Here is a 24,272-nt window from a genome sequence, read left to right on the forward strand (position 1 = left end):
CAAAACATGTCCCATAATCCATGAATCCAAAGCGTATGAAAACAATTGTTCAGAACTTCGGTCAGGATGATCTAGGTCCGTGGTCGGCAAACTGCGGCTCTCGAGCCACATGCAGCTCTTTGGCCCCTTGAGTGTGGGCGAGTCTATTTTGAAGAAGTGGCGTTAGAAGAAGTTTAAAAAATTTGGCTCTCAAAAGAAATTTCAATCGTTGTACTGTTGATATTTGGCTCTGCTGACTCATGAGTTTGCCGACAGCTGATCTAAGTTATTTAAGAAGAAAATTAAATTATATTCGTCACATGCTATTTAAGGAGTAGACCAGAGGGAGCCTTACATTTGAGTACACCCTCGATGCGTTACGAACAATAAACAACGCACCTATCACCTCATTTCATGACATAACCAGGTCATGTAGGGACCAGTTCCATTGTACGATGGGGCAACAGAGGCTCGGAGAACTGAAGCAAATTGTTTGAAGCTACACAGCACGTAGTACCGCCATGCTGAAGTCTGGGGAACTGAGCTATTTCCTTTGCTCTTCATTTCAGACTGCACTGCCAGTGTTCACATGATTTGGGTTGGGCATATTTCCCTGTATGTGTTTACAAGGGTAAAAGCCAGCTGGAAAACAATCACCTAGAACAGTGGTTTTTCAAACTGTTTGTCTCTGTTTGTTTTTTCAACGCGATAGCATTTTTTCCTGAACAAAAAGCTTCTTGGCACCCCAATATGTAGAAGCACAGCTGCTTGATTAAAAGCAGGAGTCAGCAGGGGGCCCGGAGGCCCTGCCCCACCCCTCCACCTAGAATCCTCAGGTACCTCATGGCCTGGGACACCATGGAATAAATGCAGATTAAGAAAATAGCACCCATCTAAATAAGTACAATCATTGGACTGGCTATATATTAGGGATAAAAACATATCCCTTAGAGATATTCACCAAAGGATACAAAACCATACACAAGCATCTCAATGTGGTAAAAATGTGGCCAAACACTAAGGTAAGCAACAACAGGACACAGCAAGATTACAGTGCCACTAAAGTCTGTTTTCTTCCATGTAAGTCAGGCATCACGACTGAATTCTACAGTCTTTTAAAAGAAAAAAATCCACCATTTCACAAAGACCCCAAATATATTTTAGAATTCCCCCTCCAAAGAAATGGTAGTTTCACTATCTTATCTTCCCAAAGACTGCAGGTACATCAGAAAAAACAGAGTATATAATGATGTCCAAACACATACATAAAATATATAGTACATACACAGGCAGGAATCAGAGAGGCAGAGATATTATGAATCTGTTTATTCATTCATTGGTGGAGGCAGAAAAGTTTTGTCCGTACTGCCTGGAAATAAGCCTTCGGGGATAACGAAGGCTTGGTCCTTGCCCTCGGGGCCAGAAACTAGAGGTTAGGACACAAATAGGAACAGACAGGGCGGGTTGAAGGCAAGGAGAAACTCCTCACAGTTCACTTACTGACATTTAAACCACTCTATAGAGATGTTGGTTTTAAGGACTTTTTAAAATTTTTTTATCTTTTGAAATTCTCCTTAATTACAGGAACAAAATTTTATCTTTTTAAATTCTCCTTAATTACCGGAACACATCCAGCAAACTCAACCTCACTTTTGAGAACTACACCGATCACAAACTTAAAACGACTAAGATGTCTATAAAAGCCAAAACGTTAACAACCAACTTAGGGTTCTCCAAAATAAACGTAAGGTTTTTAATGAGGTTCAACCTTGTTATTTTTTTAATTGACTATAAAATTTTTCTTGACTTTATATTGAACACAAAGCAGTGGTTTGAGACGGAGCCATTCGGGATCACCCTGACCCCAAGACGGATGATCCTCTATTGTACAAGCTACTCAAAGCAGACTTTGTGGTCAGAGGGGAAAGAATGGTGTGGATTTCTCTTGGTGTTTGCTCCATTGTTTCAGATGAAGCCATTTTTTTTTTTTTTTTTTTTTTTTTTTTTACTAATTCCTTTGCTTCTAGAAGTAATGGGACCCTTGAATATACATAATACCGTTTCCCCAAAAATAAGACAGTGTCTTATATTAATTTTTTCTCCCAAAGTTGCGCTAGGTCTTATTTTCAGGGGATGTCTTATCTTTCCATGCACTAGGTCTTATTTTTGGAGGATGTCTTATTTTCGGGAAAACACGGTAGTAGTAATTCCGCCTCCCCCTAACCCCTCAAGTGCTAGTAATACGATTGTCGGAGATACATGGAGAGAAACAAAAACAAAGTTGTTCCTTGATATATCTTTTTCCATCTATCCCATTTGGGTTTTTTTATTTTTATTTTTTTTATTGACTTCAGAGAGGAATTGAGAGGGAGAGAGAGAAACATCAGCGATAAGAATCATTGTTTGGCTGCCTCCTGCATGCCCACTGCTGGGTATCAAGCCAACAACCGGGGCTTATGCACTGACCAGAAATTAAACCATGACTTTCTGGTCCATAGGTTGATGCTCAACCACTGAGCTACACTGGCTGGCTGGCCAGCTGGCTGAATCCTTTTTTTTTTTTTTTTAACAACTCTGAATTGGCTCATGACTCTTTAAAAAAAAAAAACTGTCAGCAGTAAGCAATCTTATTAAAATTAAGTCACTTTACTAGCTTAACACTTTAATCTCACTAAGGTGAAGTTCATTTCTATACGGCCCACTAAGGAGACAAAACGTGGGGGGAATGGAGGTCTCCCTTAGCCGCAACAGTAATTTCTCCCACAGGAGCAGGTGTGCCCGGAAACTTAAAAATCTTCGAGGGTGAGGCTGGGACAAGGAGGCGCCCGAGAGATGGGCAAAGTATCGAGAGGGACCAGCTGCTGCTCTCAAATCCCTTCTCCATCCAATGGAATCACCTATGAGAACCTTTCACTTTAAAATGACCTCCTTCCAAAAAGCAGATCATCCCCACATCACCAATGAGGCATCAGAAAATGTGCACTTTCTTTTCTAGGCCCAAAGGCAAGACACACTTTTCTAACTGAGCCAAGTTTTTCTCTGACCCTGTCCCTCCTGTCATCAGGGCCTGCCTCCCCAAGAATAAACGAACTCGAACTGTATCCCGCCCACCCCATCCCACCTGAGTTCCCTGCTCCATCTCAGGCATACCTTATCCCTGGAGCAATCACATCCTGCCAAATCATTTCTCAACAATGACATTCTCAGTCCCTCCTTCTAACAGATCTCATCGAGGCACGAGAAAGAACAGATTGAGCTAAGTTACATGAATAAAGCCGTGCTGCAGTAGGGGTATTGGACTTTTTAAACTCTAGTTGGAAGAATATGGGGCAGCATCAGAAAGGAATGATAACAAGTGCAGACAGTGTGGAGGGAAATATTTTTGAGCAATGGAAGCTGGCTAGCAGCATGGCCAGCCACTCGTGCTGACAGTGGGAGAGAGAGAAGAGAAAGTGGGACGGTGGGGATCACTGGGCAAGAGTGCCGTGTGAAGGGGGACTGCTTCCAAGTGAGAGACCATCTACTTCCGACAAGGGTCTGCTCAGGCTGTACCCTCTCACAGAGCCCTTCCCACCGACTCCCAATCCCATGCTCTCTTTTCCTGAAATTCTCTCGGAACTCTAGTACTTAACATACATACAGCTCAATTATACTGTCCTCTTATTTTTATTTTTAAAAAACATATTTTTATTGATTTCAGATAAGGGAGACAGAGAGATAGAAACATCAGTGAGGAGACAGAATCAGTGATCAGCTGCCTCCTGCACGCCCCTACTGGGGATCAAGCCAGCAACCCAGGCATGTGCCCCGACCGGGAATCAAACAAAGACCTCCTGGTTCATAGGTCAACGCTCAACCCCTGAGCCATGCTGGCCAGGCACCAGTCCTCTTCTTTAAAAATATGGCATGTAGATCCCTTCCCTGCAGGAACCCCTTCAAAGAATTGGCTGTCTGCACTATTCCTGTTGGCTCAGTAATATTCTATTTTGGATCTGTTTATTAAGGCATCTTTTACTCTCAATAAAGCTACCCCCACAAAGAGTGACTTCGTAAAAAGTAAACTCTCAACACAGTACCCAACACTACCTTAAGCACACAGGCAAGAACTCAAATACGTAGTTGCTAACTTTAAAGCAAGGAGATTATGTTACAAATACAGGTCTATATAGTTTAATAAGGGAACAAGTTACATATTAAAACAAACAAAGGGAAGGACTTTCTACTTTGAGTTCCTCACCCAGCTACCGTGCCTGGGGATTTCAGGCACCAACGTCGCCAACCTTCGTGAAAGCAGAGAACAGTGTGACACGCGGAATAAAATATTTTGGAGATTTTTAATAGGAATAGCAGATTTCCTTTTCCAGAGAGTTGAAAACAATTTTCAGAGATGAGGCTGTGATGCCCCAGGAGAGAGCAGGAGTATGAATATGTGTGGGGTGACAGTTACGCAGAGAACTGGGAATGGCAAAGGAACTCGGTCCCCAGGACGGGGGACACAGACCACCGACCGAGCATCTGCTCTGCTCCAGGGACCACGTGGCACGTAGAACAGGTGCTGTACTTTAGTCTTCACACTAACACATCATTTTTACAGATGAAGAAATAGAGGCTCAGGGAGGCAAACATACTTGTCCGGGGCCACAGAGGTGATAGTAAGTGGACAAAAATGGGATAAGGTCCAGATTTGTCCATCTCGAATGGTCTAGTTCTCTCCACTAGGGAGCCCCAACCCCTCCCACAACGTTTTTCATCCTTGCCTCCCAAACAAACCAAAGCAAAGAGGTCTGTCTTCCTGAGGAAGGAAGAAGTGAAAGTAGACCTCCAGCAGCAATGGGGTCGGGGCAGGGAAGTGAGGCCACTTGGGAAGGATTCAGGAAGATAGTTAACATGAATTGGGTGGGCATTATGTACCAAGCATGGACCAGACACTTTTTGCACATCATGTGATTTCATCCCAATAATCCTGAAAAGCAATCACTTTATATAGAACTAGTGGAGCGGTGGACGGATTTGTGCACATGAAAAGGGAATCTGGTGCGGGTGAACCAGATTTGGGGCCGATAGGGCCCCAGCAGCAAGCTAACCCACGCCGATTCCGGGAGTTATCAGGCTCCCTCCTCCCTCCTCTCTTGGTCCAGGGTCCAGGCGAACCAGATTCAGGGCTGACAGGGCCCCAGCAGCAACTTAACCTACTGGTCGGAGCGTTTGCCCCCTGGTGGTCATTGCACATCATAGCTACAGTCCAATGGTCAAATGGTCACTTAGGCTTTTACAGAGAGAGATAAGGAAACTGAGACTTAGGCAAGTTAACGTACCCCAAGTCTTAAAGCACATGTGTCAAACACAAGGCCCGCGGGCCAAATCCGTCCCGCCAGGCCTTGCAATGTGGCCCGCACCGCACTGTCATCACTGCACTCCGCTGCGTTTCCATCACAATGACAGTTTATGACTGTTCAGTAAACCATTCGGCCCGCGATTTAGGCTGGATTTTAGATTTTGGCCCCTTCTCTGATTGAGTTCGACACCCCTATCTTAAAGCAAAAAAAAGAATAGAAGTGGCCCAGTTGACCTGACTCAGTAGTTGAGGGCCAACCTGTGAACCAGGAGGCCACAGTTTGATTCCCAGTCTGGGCACATGCCCAGGTTATAGGCTCGATCCTCAGTGTGGGGTCTGCAGGAGGCAGCCGATCAATGATTCCCTCTCATCATTGATGTTTCTCTCTCTCTCTCTCCCACTCCATGCCTCTCTGAAATCAATAAAAATATATTAATAATAAAAAAAAAGAGTAGAAGTGAAACTGGGTTTTGAACTTGGTCAGTTAGGTCTCAAAGACTGTGCTCTTTCCACTGCTCCCTGCTGCAAGCATGCTCTCCCTCCTCTTCTTCCCATAAATGCCCAAAACTAATGTTTGGGGAAAACTGTTCTATTAAGAGATCTAACCAGTAATTATATGGCAGTTGAACCGAAAAGGAGCTTGCTTCCCACAGGAAATAAAACTGTCATCTCGACCCGAGGAGTGTCACAGACAAGGAGAGAGAGGCTTCCAGTGTGTACTTTAGAATGCTGTTGCCCTCCGACCCCAGGCGTGGATGGAGCTGACGTTTTTATAAGGCCCTGTCAGGGAGGCTCATCAACAGCTCATCCACCCAGCGGGGCTGCACCACCACGGACAGCAGTTTCCAGCTCGCTCCGCTGAGCAGGGCCAGGGATCCTATTTGGTCCAACAGCAACCCAGCGGCAGGGGCCAGAGAACGGCCATAAAACGGGACCAGTCCCGGAGAGAGGGCCCTTTTGGGGGCGCTGACTCCGATGTAGGTGACAATGTCAACAGAGAGCTCTCTGCCTTAGGGTAATAATCCCCAGTGCAGACGACTGGCACAGGGGCCATTAAATAAACACTTCTGTCCATCGACTGGAGGCACCATCTTTGTCTCCACGTGAAGCAGAAAGGCCAAAGCTCATCTCCTGAGTGCAGCAGCAGAATCCTTCCTGCATCTGCAATGCAATGCCACACACCGGTGGCGGCTCCTGAGGGCCTGCTTCCACTCGCATCTGGCTCTATTTGGGAGCTAAATTCAGCAGAAGTCTCCAGGGTCAACAAATGACCCCGAGTAAAAATAGTCTTGGAAATCTGTCATGGAGGGAGCAGGAAAGGAAACGAGACAGGCAGGGTGATTCACTCCAAATGGCAGCTCCCAAAACCAAAAAGCTCATTTCTGTCCCAACCCGAAGCCAATGTGCAAAACAGGCACAGTGCACACTGTCCTTTTCCGAAGGCCTCGGGCAGGGGCTGCCAAAGAATTTCACAGGGAAGCCAAGGAGATTAATGTGCCACTCACCCCTCCTATAAATCTAACCAGGGCCACTTCCAACCAACGCTCTGAACCAACTGCAGGCTTAGCCTCCTTGCTTGAAGACCACCCAGAATAGCTAAGGCTTCGCCCCTGGCAAGCAAGAGGGATCCTTCACCCCACCAAGTTTTCCAAATGACCAAAGAGTTCCCGAGAAAGAGGACAGAGATTGTGATTGTGTGTGTGTGTGTGTGTGTGTGTGTGTATCCCCGTTGCCTTTCTAATTCTACACCACACTCCCCCACCACCACAGTTAAGATGTATTAAAATAAGTATATAATATATATTTTAGAAGATTATACGCTTTTTCAAATTAAGGATTCTTCTGGATGAAAAAGAATCAGCCTCTACTTGACTGCTCAGGTAACTCATTTAACTCAGCCCAATTCTGCAGCAGATAGAAAACATCACATACACTTACCTGCACTGTCCCTTTAAAGCCCCGTACCTGACGCTGCGTTCATAATTTATGCTCTTTCTCTTAAAGATGGTCCCCCACCTCCTCAACTGTAAGGAGCTTCAAAGGACCACAAGGCCTGGACCCCCCTCTGGGCAGGCCCTCTGTCTTCGAAGAGCTCGCAAGCTGGTGGCAGCAGGCATGCAGAGAACATCATTGTATGATACATTCTAACAGTAGGACCCAGGGTCCATGTACCCTGGGTGCACAGGTAAAAGTGAAATGAACTCTGACTGGCGGACTGGGAGAGACGTCTCAGAACTGGTCTTCAAGAATGAGTAAGAGTGTGACAGGCAGGGAGGGCAGAGGTGAGGGAAGGAGAACATCCCAAGAGACTGAGAACAGCCCAGGCCTGTGGCTCTCAAATGGGGACAATGTCCCCTCGCCCCAAGGGGTATTCAGCAATCTCTGGAGACATCTGATGGTATAATTGGGGGGAGGTGGGTGGTACTACTGGGGTCCGGGGGATAGAGGCCAAGGATGCTGCTAAACGTCCTCCAGTGCCCAGGAAGCCCCCACAATAAGGCGGTCTCCAAAGGCCAAGAGAGCCAAGGCTGAGACACCTGGTCCAAGCAAAGGTATAAAAGACACATAGTGTGTTAGGTTAAAAGTGAGATGCTGCCTGTTGCTTTGGCAAACAGAGTGCTTTAAATGGCTGCTTTTACGGCAGGGAAAAGCCAATAAGAAGAGAGAGGAGGAAACATTAAATTTCTAAGGAGCCAAGATAGAAGGCTGAGCCAATCCCTCATTCTTAATACAGAAACCACCACCAGCAGAGCTAGGAAACTGGCCTCCCAGGAGCCTAAGGTGTATCTCTTCGTCCTGTGTCAGGAGAAGCAGGACTCTCAGGGATGGTGTCCTCGGCTCGAGGCCACTCCAGAGCAGCAGTCCCCATTCTTCCCTTCACGGGGGCGGCTAAGTGAGGAGCAAGGAGCACGGCTGTTCTGTGTGGCTAGCCCCAGCGGTGCGCTCACTGCGAGAGAGGGTGCAACGCTGATGTGAATGCTGGGAAAACTGCAGTACCGGGATGGCCCACCCGAAGGGGGCTTCGGGTCCAGAAAGGGAGTGGCTACAAGGAAAGCAGAATACGGTGGGGAAGCCACGGCCAGGGCTTCAAGTGGTCATGAGGGATGCTGGCAGGAGTCATGCCTGACTGTGAAGGCAGGAGGTGCCTGGGGAGGAATCTTACCCTTGAAAATGGAGTGATGAGCTTACTGTGGCAGCCAAAACCACCTCCACCTCCACAGAAAGTAAAAACAAACAGAAGAAACCTCCCCTAGCAAGAGACTTCTAGCAGGAAAGGAGGCGGCCCTCAAGTTATTAGCAGTTTGGGGCTTAAGGGTAACACATAAAAATTGAAAACTCCTCCTCCGATTTAGGTACTGACTCCCACTAATCCACATCACCCTTCAATCTTGCCTCCTGCAGACTCACATGCATGGACACCCACCTACGTCCATTTTTAAAAATGGAAACATTAAGGAGAAAGTTACATCCATTGTAGCGGATGTCTGAAAGTCAAGCCTTTCAACAGGAAAAGAAAAGGCCAGCGCAGTAGCAAAAGAAGAAGATAACTCTAAATGAACAATGCCATAAAAGGGTCAAAAAGGAAAGTGAAACATTCTTCCTTTTTCTCTCCACGAAAATCACTGGCACGAGAACGTGCCCACCAGTGTGCCGGGTGCTGCTGTTGGAAAAATTAAAGCCGAGTTTGGATGGCACAGACCCCTGAAACAATGGCAGCCTTGGGGACCCCGGGGCTGTACGTCACAGACCGAAAATCCTAAAGAGGGCCTTGCAGAGGCCAGGTTGGGAGCAGAGGACAGGACATTCCGATGGAGTGAGAGAAGCCCAGGTCGGGAAGGCAGGAATGACAGGGCACATGCACACTTACTACAGGGAGATGAAACACTGTCAGATCTCGCCTGGATCCGACCAGAAACATACACATGGTATGCGCCCAACCAGCCGTGTCCTGGGAGATGAACACACTACAACCTCACCTGAGAGCACCTGTACCTGCAGGGAGTTTCTGGTCTCCTTCTGCACAGTGCAAGCGTCCCAGGAGCTCAAGCAGCTACACACTCAAATTTTCAGGTGACAAGAAATTCAGACTGCTGGAGAGAGGACTGCTTCCCAGCTGGGTCTTCAGGGTTCCCAGCTGGGCGGGAGGGTAAGGGGAACAAACCGCTGGCAGCGTATACGTCATGAACAATCGCCGAATCTGTGCCGTGAGAATTGCAGCCAATTCTAAGAGTCGTCAAGTGCTCACACAGATGACACACACACACACACACACACACACACACACACACACACAGGTCTGAATATCCAGAATCTGACTGACCTGGTGACTGAGCGTGAAGGCAGACCTAGAACCCTGGGCATTGGCCAGGGGGGGAACTAATGAGAGCTGCGGGGATTCCTCCCACAGCTCCTTTCCTATCCAGATAACATATTCCCTGTCACCCAGAGTAGGTTTTCCTGCCTCCATCCCTCTGCTCAGGCTACTCTATCCTCCTAGACCCGTGGTTGGCAAATTGTGGCTTGCGAGCCACATGTGGCTCTTTGGCCCCTTGAGTGTGGCTCTTCCACAAAATACAATGGCCTGGGCGAGTCTATTTTGAAGAAGTTTAAAAAATTTGGCTCTCAAAAGAAATTTCAGTCGTTGTACTGTTGGTATTTGGCTCTGTTGACTAATGAGTTTGCCGACCACTGTCCTAGACAAATCCTACACATCCTTCATGACTCAACGTCTCACATCCTCTATATTAAGCATGTCAAACTCACGGCCTCTGGGCCGCATGACTCATTTGTTTGGCCTGTTAGCCTTTGAGTTTGGCATGCTTGCTCTACATGGTGTTCTAAGCCAGCCTCAAGCATCTCCCTCTTCAAGTACTTAGCAAAGAATCACCTAAGCTCTATAAGGCTCTATAAGGCTTAAAGAGCTCTTCTGTTGTTTTCTTCACCTCTTATTTAAATCAAAAGCAATTTTCACCTTTCTCCCAGTCTTCCTCGACATGACCCCTCTCTGAGAGGCTTGGGGCACATTTTATAGATCTTTGGATCCTTCCACCCTACCTCCTAAGGTGCCTTATACAAATGTGGAATTACACTGCCAACTTCGTTTCTGGGCACATAATTACATTTGGCTTACATCAATCATCTTACGATTCAAACCTCACACTTAGAAAACGTGCAGCCACCCAGCTGGCATGCCTCAGTGGTTGAGCGTTGACCTATGAACCAGGAGGTCACTGGTTCGATTCCTGGTCAAGACACATGCCCGGGGTTACGAGCTCAATCCCCAGTATGGGGAGTGCAGAAGGCAGCGGATCAATGATTCTCTCTCATCATTGATGTTTTTCTCTCTTTCCTCTTTCCCTTCATCTCTGAAATCAATAAAAATAAATAAATAAAATACACCTCTGCAACCAATGATATATGAAAGCAAAAAGAAAATATAATTAAGCGCTGAAAAATCTTAAAAGTCCCCATTATTTTACAAATGAGGAAACTTGCTCAGGTGTGTGTGTTTACAATAGGCAGGTGTAAAAAATTAGGTCCCAGCCTGAAGGACACAAGGAAATCTGGCCACAAGCAGGTGAAGACTCTAATGGGGGTTTGCAATTGCAAAGGTTAAAAAAGGTTTTCAAATACAAATTGAGACCAGCAGAGGTAACTAATACTGAGATGTGGGGTTAGTTAAGCACCAAAACCTAGATTATACGAGTATGGTGTGATATTTAACATAAACCTGGACAGAACTTCCAGGAAACGCACAGACCCAAACTCGGTTATTTTGAAACTCTATTTACTGTAATGGTTTTTTTTTTGTTTTTTTGTTTTTTAACTACTTTAAAGCTCTGCTTACATTTACTCTATTAAAAGAGAAAGACATCACATGGAGAAGACTTTCTAAAAATAAGTTCGTCTTTGGAAGCTCATTTTGAGGGGTGCTGAGTTGCGACTGCATTTTCAAGGATGTCAATAACACAAGGGCTCCATCCATAACTCCTTGAAGAAGGAAAAAAAAAAAAAAACACACCAAAAACCGAAACCATGACCGCCTTGTCAAATTCAGACAGTTTATCTTGGCACTGGCAAGCCGAGCAGTCTCTTCGATGTCTGGAAACGTGTCTAATTACGTGTAGAGAGGAACTAAAAAATAGCCCGTGTCCTGGAACAGATCGCTCCACAGCATCCCGCACGACGCGACGGAGCCACGCCAGGGAGGGGCGAGGGGGTGGTGGCAGAAGGGAAGAGAAAAAGAAAAGCCAGCAAGTGTGAAACCGGGGTGCGCCCCCAGCTCCTCTCCCAAACAGCCTCTAAGTCTTCCCAGGACTCCGGGCCGCCGCGACTCTCCCTAAAGTTACTTTCCGTCACTTTTGTTTCCATGAGGTCACCGGCCCGCCCACATCACTCACCTGGGGGAGCACCCCAGCCTGCTCTGCCCCCCGCGCTGCTCTCAGCTCCGCACAGCCCTTACACCTCCCACCCACCCCCACCCCCACCCCGGACAGCACCCGGGGCACCCCCTCTCAGGAAGGCGCACCCCTCCGGCTCCGCACGCCCCTCACACGCCGATGCAGCCGCGCCCGGGGCGTCCTTTCTCGGCCAAGAGCCCGGGATACCCCCATTCCCTTGGCACCCCATTCCTTGAGCTCGGGGCGCCCCCCGCACCCACAAACCCGGCCGCACCGCAGGGGTGGGGCGCCCCCTCTCGGGGCCGCGCAGGCTCGCGCTGGGGCGCCCGGCCGCTCCGCCCTCACCTGAGTCGGAGGTTGGCCATGAACTCGGGCATCGAGACGGTGTCCATCAGCACGAAGTCCGCCTTGCCGAACTCCAGGCTCTCCTGCTCCGCCATGGCGCCGGCGGGCAAGCGGGCTGAGGTGGGCGCCGCGGGGCTCAGGTGGGCGCGCCGGGGGCGCGGGAGCCGGTGCGGGGGCGCGCGGCGAGCTCGGGCGGGGCCGGGGCGAGGCCGCGGGCTGGGGGGCTCCGGGGGGCGGGGGCGCCGCGCTCTGCTCGGGGGGTCTGGGCCGGACGGAGGCCGCCCCGCTGCTCCTCGGCGCGCGCTCTCGGTCGGTCCGCGCGGCGCACCCGGCAGTTTCCGCTTCTCCCGCGGCGGCCGCCTGGCGCTGTGGGGGGACGGGGCACCGAGACGGAGACGGCGGCGGCTGGTCCCGCCTCTGGCCCGGGTCTGGCCCCGGCCCCGCGGCCTCGCGCCCCGCCCCGCCCCGGCTTCTCGGGCCCCGCCCGGCCCCGCCTGGCCCCGCCCCGCCGCCGAGGCCCCGCCCCGCGGCGGCGCGGACCTCCGCCTCCTCACCTGGGCGGCGGGGGCGCGCTGGCGCGGAGACTGGCTGGGCGCGGGACGGCAGCGCCCTCTGGGGACCGGCGCTGGGAGCTCGCGGGGCGGGGCCGAGGAGGGCGGGCATAGGAGGGTGGGTGGGATCAAGTGTCCAGCAGGGTGGCGGCCTCCCGCCCTCGCTTGGTAAATGCCAACCAAGTCACAAAAGGCGCCTGCCCCCGGAGCTTTTGGCGAGGTTCATTTCTAAGGATCCAGTCGCCCAGCCGCAAAGCCCCCTTCTGCCTCTCTGCTCACATCCCCTCCTTAAAAGGATGCTTTGCGCTCAAATTGAAAGAATAACAGCTAACATGTTGGTGACAATCAAACTGACCAAAGCACCTCAGAGAACTTAAGTAACTTGCCATATGGCTAGGACGTGAGGAAGCTGCATTTTCATCCAGGTCAATTGGCTTATGAGCCAAATGGCAGACTGCTTTCCTTTCCCAATGTCCTATAATCCACCCTTCTCTTCCACACCTCCGAGGATATCATCAAACATCCGCTTATATTGTTATTAAGTGTTTAATATATGTATGGATCGTCTCCCTGGGATTATTGGAGGCTACCTGAGCATGGGTTCATGCCCTAAATGTCTCGATTTCCCCCTTGGCACCCACCAAGTCCTATTGTACTGCCTTGCACCTGTAGCTATGAAGTCCACAGCGGTTCAATGGACTAGAACAAGCTTCAGTGGTCTCCAATTTATAGATACATTGGTTGAGCTTGGAAAATTCCTTGGGAACTTTGACTACATTTCCCAATGAAAATACTTTATAAATGGCTTAAAAGGCAACTCCTCTTCTGTCTGGTGTTTCCTTGAGGACCATTTTCTGTTCCAAAATCAACTAGGGGATATGGAACACCCCCAACCCCCAAAAGACCTGGATAGGCTCCAGCTTTTTAAAAAAAATATATATATTTTATTGATTTTTCACAGAGAGGAAGGGAGAGAGATAGAGAGCTAGAAACGTCGATGAGGGGGAAACATCGACCAGCTGCCTCCTGCACAACCCCTACTGGGGATGTGCCCGCAACCAATGTACATGCCCTTGACCGGAATCGAACCCGGGACCCTTCAGTCCTCAGACCGAGGCTCTACCGCTGAGCCAAACCGGTTTCGGCTAGGCTCCAGCTTTGTGGGCCAATTTGACTGAGGACTCTGCTCACGGTCTGCTTCAGCTGTGAAAACCCGCCCTGGCCAGGAGAGTGAGGAAGGCAGCTTGGTTACCTTCCCCGAGAGCTGCCCCACCCTGGCCCAGGCAGAGCTGCAGTCTGACCACCACTGGCAGCTCTCCTTCCTCCAAAGAAACCCCTGTGGGTCTCAGTGTGTGGAGTAAGACACTGTCCAAGGTAGGACTGTCCTTTATGTGGGTCATTTGTGTGGGCCAGCCAGTGGCTAAACAGGTGATGGCATAGAGTATGGTATAGTCCTAAAATGCTGGTGTTGGTATGTTTTCACAGAAGTAGAACTGGGTTTCACAAAGAAAAGCAAGAAATCTCAAATGTTGTTCTATTTGGAGCAAACAGGGACCACACTCAATGACCTATTACTAAATGTATATATGTGTGTTTCCTGAGCCCTGGGTCACTAGAACAAAAGAGATTGTACAGTGGGTATGATTTATACAGTGATTTACAGTGATGGGTTTCACATGGCCAAAGCAAGGGAACTCTTGTTTCAATCAATATTTCATACAGGAGCCCAACGTATATAACATATACAGAACATATGCAAAGGGTATATTATAAGCTGAGATTAGTATAAAATCAGGCATCAAGACAAATGAGGCTCTTTTGATGAACCCTGATCTGTGTAGCGGGGCTCACTGTCACCTTACATCGGCCTCAGGATCCCAATTTTCTTTTGCATGTGGTTTTGGTTGTACAGTATCAAGACAATTCTGATTTGCATGGGTAAGCAGTAATTTTTTACTCCCACACTTTCACATTCAGCCTTTGTAAAGGCAAAAACACAGCTACAATCTGGTGAATCAATGACCCATTTACAGGAAGTTACAATATGGGCAGAGATGGCCAGAGAAACTAAACACTGAAGTCTGCATTCAAACAAGGAACTGTAGAGCAGGTTAGCTCATTAATCTCCTTTGTGATAAAAATTTGTATGTGAACACGTTTGGCTATGTAGTATGGGTGTGTGTTACACTTGAAAATAATGTACCAAAAAACAAAATAAAAATGAACATCACCAATAAAGAGATACACATGAGTGATGTGAGCTCCTAAAACAGACCTAACATCACTCACCTGCTGGATACGCATCAACTGAATCGAATCCTGAAGAAACACAAAATAAGCCCACATTAGGGGGCCTTCTACAAAGCAGCCAATCCGCACGCTTTCAAAAACATCAATGGCATGAAAGACAAAGAAGGGCTGGGCCAGGTTAAAGGATCCCAGAGAGACACCACAACTGAAGGCCATATGTGACCTGGACTGGATCTCACACTAGAAAAAGGAAAAAGACATTACTGGGAGAATTGGTGAAATTTGAATACAGACCATGTATTAGTTGGTTTTCCTGAATTTGATCATTGTGCTGTGGTTCTGTACCAAAATGTCTTTGTTCTTAGGAGATACACTCTAAAGTATTTATGGCTTAAGTTGTTTGGCAAAGGTAATAATAATGTGTTGGATATACCCATAGGTAGATAGATGGATAAAACAAATGTAAACAATCGGTGGATATACAGTATAAAAAATATATGGGAGCATTTTTTTTTAATAGTTTTGTAACTCCTCTTTAAGTTTTAAATTATTTCAAAATATAAAGTTAAAAATTAAATAATGGTCTAAAACTGTTAAAATTTTTAAAACTTATTTGAGAAATCAAATAATACTTACACGTGAAAGTCACAACAGGCGTTGACAAAACTGAAAAACCAGTACATGCTTTGAAAACTGATAGAGAATATCTGTTAGCTCTGGTTGCCAGTGCTGTGCTAGGAGATTATAAACACTGAAGGAACAATTCTAAAAGCAAAAATAATGTAATGTTTGCTTTAGTTGTCAAATACGGCCATATGCCCCAGGCAGAGTACTTCCTGCTCTCTGCCTGAAATTCTTTCCTGCTGTCAGCCTTCACCGCTGTGGCCTAGCTAACTTCTGCTCATCCCTTAGCTCTCAGCCTCAACATCACCTCCTCCAAGAAGGCTTCCATGATCTTTCAAGTCAGTGTTGGCTGTCCCTCCTGTGTGCCCCCACAGCACCCTGGAAGAGTCACTCCTGTTACAGCACCGAACACACTTGAGCCCATTGTCCATCTCTCATTAGACTGAGCCATGAGGGCCGTAAGTGGTGTCTGTTCTGTTTTCGGAGGTAACTCTGGCACCTGGTAGCACAGTGCCGAGGGTGTGAAGCTCTTAATAAACAGCCGCTTGATAAATGAAAATGGGATGGTCTCTGATCTGTGGCTTATGTGATGTGAGGTTGTAATCCATCCGCTGGGTTGATCTTCTGCATTAAAATCAGTCTTTGTGCAGCATTTATCTCATTCTCTCTCCTGCCCCTAGAAGCAGGTCTCAGGGCTGTGCTCACTTCTCCCCTGGGGCCAGGCCGGCACATTCTATGTCCACACTGAACAGAAGCTGCTGTTGGGAAAACATGTCTGTACTTGACAGCTGCTGTAGAGGATATGCTCTGGGTTACCCATGAAAACCTGAATCTTCCACAGCAAATATTTGCCTCTGTTCTACCTTCCCAGCATGCTCCTGGGCTGCCCCACCCGGGCTGCCCCACCCTCCCTCTCTTTCCCAGGTGCTCTGCATCCAGGAAGACAACTCATGGCAGCCTGCGTCCTGCCAGACCCAGGCAGGAAGGCCGGGAAAAGCAGTCACACCGCATGTTGTTAGTCCCGGTGATTTCAGAGCAGAAGTAAGAAGGCACATTTACATTGCAGAGTAACTTCATGATGCACTCCCAGCCTGATAGCCATGAAATGGAGCTCTCTGCCTTAGATATTATTCAAAACGTTCTTTCTGCTCTTTCATGCCTATGGCTGGAGTTGCACTCATCCAAGATATGTTCTCTATGGTTAAAGGAGCCTAAATTTAAAAAATATATATTTTTATTGATTTTAGAGAGGAAGGGAGAGGGAGAGAGAGATAGAAACATCAACGGTGAGAGAGAATCATTGATCAGCTGCCTCCTGCACACCCCCTACTGGGGTTTGAGCCCACAACCCAGGCATGTGCCCTTGACTGGAACCGAACCTGGGACCTTTCAGGCCACAGGCAGACACTCTATACACTGAGCCAAACCAGCCAGGGCAAGCCTAAATTTTTTAAAAAACAGACCCAACCATTGCCTCCCTGTTGTCAATGTATTGCCCACCTGTGAACAGCTCCCCTACCCCACCCCCGGCTCCTGCACCCTTGCCTTTCACACTACAGACATCCCAAAGGACACAGGAGAGGGGGTTTTCATAGCAGGGATCACGGGCATTAACCACCCTGAAAGCCCAGGAAGTGACTTAAGAATTTCATCTTCTGCCAAAACCAGTGTGGCTCAGTGGATAGAGGGACAGCCTGCAGACTGAAAGGTCCTGGGTTCGATTCCGGTCAAGGTTATGTACCTTGGTTGTGGGAACATCCCCAGGAGGCGGTGTGCAAGAGACAGCTGATCAATGATTCTCTCTCATCAATATTTCTAACTCTCTATCCTTCTCTCTTCCTCTCTGTAAAAAATCAATAAAAATATATTTAAAAAAAAAGAATTTCATCTTCTCACTTCCAGTTATTAAAGACAGAGGATCAGCCAGCCAATGACTGATCCAGGGTGCCCTGGGGGCACAGACCTGGTTCTGGGTCCCAGGGATTTCTGTCCCTGTGGCCCAGCTGAGCTTACCTGTGACAGAGATGAGTTGGGGACATAAAGATCTTCCTTTAGCTCTTTGGAATGGCTGATACTTGCGGGCAGAGCTCCTTTTAATATATAATCAAATGAAGCCCAAAGGAAGTTGGGAAATGCCTGAAAAGAGGGGGAGGAGAGGGAGGAGGGAGGAGAGGAGAAAGGGGTTGCCTCTGCCAGGGTCTCAGGGCAAGTAAATAGTAACAGGCACTGGTTCTCCATGTTTAGGTGTCACCATCCTTTGATGATAACGTGTGGACATTGGCTCCCAAGACAAATGCATCAAGCACATACACAAAACAATTGGCACGTGGGCTCCTCCCCATACCCACCCCCTCCTCCGTCCTGCCACCCAAAATAACCTGTCTATGCATCCCAAAATTAAGAGCCCCTGGGCTAAGGGAAGGGTCACACCCCAGGTCCTCGTCATGGGGGAGTGGAGAAGAAGGTAAGCGTGTCATCACCATCGGTATCCTGTGAGTCACCAGACAGGGACTGTCCCAAGAGCACATCCTCCTCCTGGGCAGAGGAGCCACCGATTGGAGGCCACAGGAAAGACAATCGGATGGCGCAGGCAGACACAGCCCGGGGCTGCCAACAGAATTGTTCCTGCCTAGGACAACATAGTTTCTGGCTACGGACATGTCACTGGAATGCATCCTCTTTGATAATGACGTCAGTACTTATCACACTGAGTTGGAGTTGGCTGTCTAGGCGTGTCCCTAAACTCTCCAGGACAGGGCCATGCCCTGATCATCCTTTCCCTTTGAGCCCTCAAGCTGTGCTCTTGCCCTGAGGTATTCTTCACTAGAATGGGTGAATTCAGGGTAGGGGATAGCTGTAATATTCTATTACAAGGAGCGTGGGGCATTTCTCTGAGCCGCAAGCCAGAAAAACCACTAAATCTTGAGCCAGAGCTAGAAAATGCAGAAGTGTGAGAGGAACTCATGAAAGGGAGAGCAAAAAGGCGCATCCTCAGCTGATGCATGGATTGATGCTGTCTTAAGGCAGGATGTCTCCCACTTGGAGCCTGTCCAATGTGGCTCAGTGCATGCATGTCAACCTGTGAACCAGGAGGTCACAGTTTGAGTCCGGGTCAGGGCACGTGCCCGGGATGCCAGCTCCATCCACAGGACGGGGCATGCAGAAGGTAGCTGATCAATGTTTCTCATCATTGATATTTCTATTTCTGTCTCCCCTTCCTTTCCTCTCTCTGAAATCAATATGCATATATATTTAAATTGCTGGAATTGAGAAAAATTTCAATTCCCTTCTTCCCTTCACCAGACAAAGTAGCACATAGTTAGTACTAACATCACCTACCATTAATATTGGGTTAGTGTCTACAGAGCTGACATTCAGGAGGAATGTGACACCGTGCTTTAAGTGACATCTCCTAATCCGTCTCCCAACCCGCTCTCCTCTGGCCAACCCCCAGAACTTCTCAGCGAGTGGGCAGCACCTGACTCCTAGAGTTAAGATCATGAAGTCAGATGACATTAACATGCACAGAGTGAGTCTCTGACCTTTTCCCAATCAACTGGATTAATTTTTCAGACTATCTCTAGAGGTAGAAATAATATGAGCAGTATTTTTATCCAAATTTTGATAACCTAACCCTAAAGAAATGAGACAAGGGGAAAATTTCAATGATCTAAAAGTACAATCCAGCCCACCTGGTGTTGCTCAGTGGTAAAGCAATGACCTATGAACCAGGAGGTGACAGTTCGATTCCCAGTCAGGGCACATGCTGGGTTGGCTCCATCCCCGGGGAGGGGGGGGGGCATGCAGGAGGCAGCTGATCAGTGATTCTCTCTCGTCATTGATGTTTCTATCTCTCCCTCTTCCTTCCTCTCTGAAATCAATAAAAAACATATATTTAAAAAAAAAAAATAGACGAAACCGGTTTGGCTCAATGGATAGAGCGTCGGCTTGGGGACTGAAAGGTCCCGGGTTTGATTCCGGTCAAGGGCATGTACCTTGGTTGCGGGCATATCCCCAGTAGGGGGTATGCAAGAGGCAGCTGATTGATGACTCTCTCTCATTGATGTTTCTAACTCTCTATCTCTCTCCCTTCCTCTCTGTACAAAATCAATAAAATATATTTAAAAAAAATAAAAAAATAAAATAAAATAAAAATAAATAAATAAATAAAGTAAAAGCAGAATCCACAGAATCTAGGAGACCTCAGAAGCCGTGTAATCCAATATCCCACCCAAGGCCTGAATCCCCTCTACAATGTGCTATGATGCCTGGACCATTTGACTCATTAGGCCACCCCCACTCGCTACAGGTGTCTCCCCAAAAAGCAGACTCCAGGGGAAAGTGACTGGTGTGACTGAGAGATAAGCACAGTTGGACTTAGAAATGGAGAAGGCGGACTTCAAAGAGGTCAGGGAAAAGAGATTCGGGATTCTGTGGACAGCAACTCTAAAAGGCAGGCCAACTAGAGAAAAATGGAAGGCTCTTCCTTAACGGGCGATGACCTTGGCGGCCCTCCTGGATTATAATGCAACCTTTCACTCAGGTTGACTCCTGAATCACTGCCCAGACTCACTGAATGCCCTATACGCCAACCAGCTCCCAATCGTCCTATCTTCTGTTCTTGTTATTCATTATCCCTATTTACAAGCTTGGGATGGCCTTTGGGTCTAATATTCCAGGGAGAGAGGACCAGGGTCAAGTGCACTACAATAACTACAAGAAAGGTGGGGCTCTGGTGTTCAGGTTGGGGAGGTGGTAGAGGGTGGGGTTGGAAGCAAAGGTTCCGGGTCCGGTTCTGACCCATAAGCACTGTATTTGGCCTGGGCGGGTCACTTAAGTCGTCTGAGACTCAGTTTCCTCTTCTGTAAAGTGAGGCAATCCCTCATCATGTTGGTATCCTCCCTCATGATGTTGCTACGATGATTAAATGAGGCAAAGTACGTTAAACACTTAGCATGGGGTCTGGGTCATAGTTAGGGCTAGGACATTTGGGAGTGTGGTGGGATGAAATGATCCACCAGTCCCCCCTACCCTGGCTTTGAGGGGCTCATATTGAGATGGGGGAGGGAAGGGAGTCTGGTTCTTCTCTTCCTTTGACACCCTGGTTCTCTGGTGTCCTCTTATCTGTTGATTCGTGTCAGTCTGGCCACATCCTGGAGGCTGAGCTGATACCGTAATTACAGGGAGTTCGTGGCCTCTCTGTCTACAATTGCTCAACGATCATTCTAGAAGAGACAGCGACTTTCTGGCCTTCCTAGTCATGTTCTGTCCCCGAGTTCCTGATTGCTATTGCATGGCCAGGTGTGTACATACATTTCTTTCCCCATGCAGATATGAACACGCAGGGTGTAAGCATGATGTCCCTGAAGAGCTGCTCCTGCCACCCACCCCCGGATCTGTGTTTTTGGGAAGGTCTTACTGACCCGTGGATCCCAGATCTGGATGGTCGATGGATTGACCTGGGATGCTTTAGAAACATACAGCTTCCAGAATTCCACCCCCAGTCTGCTTGAGCTCTTCGTGGCTAAGAGCCACTGTGATGAGGACTCCCGGTGTTAGACACATAAAAACAGATGGCCATTACATCAAAGCTGCTGCTTTCTCTGTCACAGAAGAGAGCCTACGGTTTTGAGTTTCCCGCCTCACGCTCCTCCTTTCAGGAACGTGTAACACCAGCCTGCTTTGGGCTCTACGCCTAGTATCCCTGAAGGATTCTGAGAGCTTTCAGCTCTTGCAGGTGCAATTGCCAGTCCCTTGTTTTACTGAGGAAGAGTGCTTTCCAGCTCTCCCTGTGAGATCTCTGGGGAGCGCCCTCGTGCCTGCAGGCAGGGCTCTGAGCTGGGCGTGTGAGGATGACACCTCCCACATGCACTTCCATGGCTGAGGTGGCCAAAGGTTCCCTATGATGAGCACATATCCCAGCAGGAAAGGTGGGCCAGCTCAGCCTTTGGGGAGACCAGAGGAAAGAAAAAGGAGGCCAAGCTTGGTGACATGGGGAAAATCCTAAAACAAGAGAGTTGAGCCTAAGTCTGTTTGGCTCAGTGGATAGAGTGTCAGCCTATGGACTGAAAGGTCCCAGGTTCGATTTCGGTCAAGGGCATGTACCTTGGTTGCAGGCACATCCCCAGTAGGGGGTGTGCAGGAGGCAGCTGATTGATATGATTGATATTTCTAACTCTCTATTCCTCTCTCTTCCTCCCTGAAAAAAAAAATCAATAAAAATATATTTAAAAAAATAAAACAAGAGTTGGGACTCTCTTTGTGAAACGTTCGAATGGCCAAGGCAGGTGTCATGTTCGGGCCCTGGATGTGCTCTTGCCTCCGGCCTGTTCTGACACAGGAGTGCTTCCTCACACGCTGAGCTCCCGTGCGGTGGCTTCTGTTCACTGGATCTGCCGCCGGCTGCTATCGTTCCCGTTGGCTTCCTCTCTGTTGCCAGGTACTCTGCACACCTGAGCTCTCAGTGTCTCCCTCTCTTGTATCTGCTGACAGGCAATCTGTAAATTGATTCTTTTTTTAATCCTCGTTGGAGGATACTTTTTCTATTGATTTTTTTTTTTTTTAAGAGAGAGAGTGAAAGGGAGGGGAGAGACAGAGAGAGAAACATTGAAGGGGGAGAGGCACATCGATGGGCTGCCTCCGGCATGTGCCCTGACCAGGGCTGGGGATTAAGCCTTTTTCTGACGTAATAACCTTGACCGGAATTGAACCCGAGGCCCTTCAGTCTGCGGGCCAACGCTCTAACCAGTGAGCAACCAGTCAAGGCTGTAAATGGGTTCTTTTTAAAGTATATATATTTTTATTGATTTCAGAGAGAAAGGGAGAGGAGGAGGAGGAGGAAAAGAAAGAGAGAGAGAGAGAGAGAGAGAGAGAGAGAGAGAGAGAGAGAGAGAGAGAGAAGCATCAATTAAGAGAGAGGATCAATAATAGGTTGCCTCCTGCACACCCCACACAGGGGATTGAGCCCACAACCTAGGCATGTGCCCTGACCAGGAATTGAACTGTCATCTCCTGGTTCATAGGTGGATACTCAGCCACTGGGCCATGCCAACCTGGCTGTAAATTGATCCTTAAATGCCTTCCTCTTCTCATGTAGGGGGGTATTCACCTCCAGTCTGTCCCACACTGGGAAGAACTGCATAGACCAGGTTTTCGTTCCGTGGTGTCCCGGCCTTAGAATGTGCCTAACGTGGGAAGATACCTTCCTTCCTTCTCCCTGCCCACCAGCCTCACCCCCCAGCAGACACCTTGTAGGAAACAAAATCGGGCAAGCCTTCCCCTCCAGAAGCAGCTGTGGGAGGAGAGGAAGGGGTTCTCTGAAACATGGGCTCAGGCCTGATCTTAGATCTCGCTTCTTCATGATAAGGAAGGGAGGCTGAGCGCTCATGTGTGTTATTGTGCCAGAGTCCCCCGCATCCCAAGAGCCTCCTTTGGAGCCTGCTGCTTATCCCGGGAGAAGGGGGAAATGGGATTGAGGAGAGGTTGGAGGAGAGGAGATGCATGACATAGAGCAGGGTTTCCAACCACAGCACTGTTGACATTTTGGGGCTGGATGATTCTTTGTTGGCAGGGGCTGTCCTGTGCATCGTAGGATGGTCCTCGGCATTCCTGGCCTCTACCCACCAAATGCCAGTGGCACCCTCCCTCATGCACAGCCACAAATGTCTACAGACAACTCTCCATATGCTCTGTAGGAGGGCAAAACCGCCCTCAGTGAGACCTACTGCTGGAGAGCCTGCGGGATGGAAGGGCCCTCTGGGGGGAGTGTGTGGACTGAGCTGTCTCCCAGTCTTTAAAAAATAAATAATGTATTGATTTTTAGAAAGAGAGGAAGGGAGAGGGACACACACAGAGAGAAACATAAACGTGAAGCGCAACATTATTCAGCTGCCTCCTGCACAGCCCCTCCCCGGGGATCGAGAGCCCACACCAGGGGCATGTGCCTTTGAATGGGAATCAAACCGACAGCCTTTTGGAGCATGGGACGACGCCCACCAACTACAGCCTTCTGATCTTAGGCTCTCCTGGGCCTGTCCTTACCACGTGGGTTTGCTTCTCCAGGCTCCAAAGGGCCAGGTCTGTCCCCTGGGTGAGCCTCTGAGGGCACTGTGAGGGTAAAGCAAGTTATGGGTTGGACAAGTGCACAGAGTGTGGAGCTCAGAGGCAAAGGATGGGTCTCTGCTATAAAAGGGGCTCACAAGCCTGCAGTGCAGGGGGTTGGGGGGGCTTGAGGGAATACTTGTGCATTGTTAGAACCGGGAGAAACTCTCCGAGTCCCACTGTAAGCCTTTCCTTTCACAAAGAGGAAACGGAAGCCCAGAGTGAGAAGAGGACTTGCTTCCAGGAGTCTCCTGTCTACACAGAGTGGGTGGGCGACTCTCGGCGCAGCCTTCTTGTGACGATTCCCCTGCCTCTCTCACCTCAGCCAAGGACGCTGAGGACATAGCAGGGTGATGGTGGTAATGGCTCGGAGACCACAGAAGGGCTCTGGCCTCCGTGGCAAGAGGGAGTCAATAACGTGTGGAATGTATCAAGCAGGACGTGGCACTCGGGGAGGAGCCTTAAAGGAAAGATAGTTGGAGTTGGGTGTAGGCATGCTAGGTAGGGGTGATAGATAAATGGTGGCATGGAGACTGGAAAACACAGGGCATCTATCTGAGGAAGAGCAAGTCACTCCCCCCCCCCCCCATTCAACCCCCCTTGTCCTCATCCCCAGTGCTCACCCTCCCCTAGTGAGAAGTAAGCTGGATGGGAATTGAGAAGTGCCAAAGTAAAGTGCTTGCTAAA

The 24,272-nt window shown here is 48.7% G+C and overlaps 1 protein-coding gene and 1 long non-coding RNA gene across 4 annotated transcripts in view; one reads left to right on the plus strand and one right to left on the minus strand.

The window, feature by feature from the left end:
• MYO1D (myosin ID) overlaps window positions 1–12,490 on the minus strand; it is a 255,527-nt gene extending 243,037 nt beyond the window's left edge. For 2 of the 3 annotated variants that reach the window (XR_004990770.2, XM_036454231.2), the window contains exon 1: window positions 12,061–12,490. Coding sequence is in view for 2 of the 3 variants with exons in the window: in XM_036454231.2 (XP_036310124.1) it covers window positions 12,061–12,155 (95 nt within the window). In the remaining variant the exon portion in view is untranslated. The remainder of the gene's footprint in view (window positions 1–12,060) is intronic. The other variant, XM_036454229.2, reaches the window with a different exon arrangement.
• A 1,394-nt stretch (window positions 12,491–13,884) lies between these two features.
• Window positions 13,885–14,853, plus strand: LOC123653045. The gene is made up of 2 exons (XR_006742685.1): window positions 13,885–14,549; window positions 14,645–14,853. It is a non-coding gene; the product is annotated as an uncharacterized LOC123653045 (long non-coding RNA).
• Window positions 14,854–24,272: the final 9,419 nt, after the last annotated feature.

Source organism: Pipistrellus kuhlii, unplaced genomic scaffold, assembly GCF_014108245.1.
Source record: "Pipistrellus kuhlii isolate mPipKuh1 unplaced genomic scaffold, mPipKuh1.p scaffold_m20_p_28, whole genome shotgun sequence".
In the NCBI taxonomy this organism is placed as follows: domain Eukaryota; kingdom Metazoa; phylum Chordata; class Mammalia; order Chiroptera; family Vespertilionidae; genus Pipistrellus; species Pipistrellus kuhlii.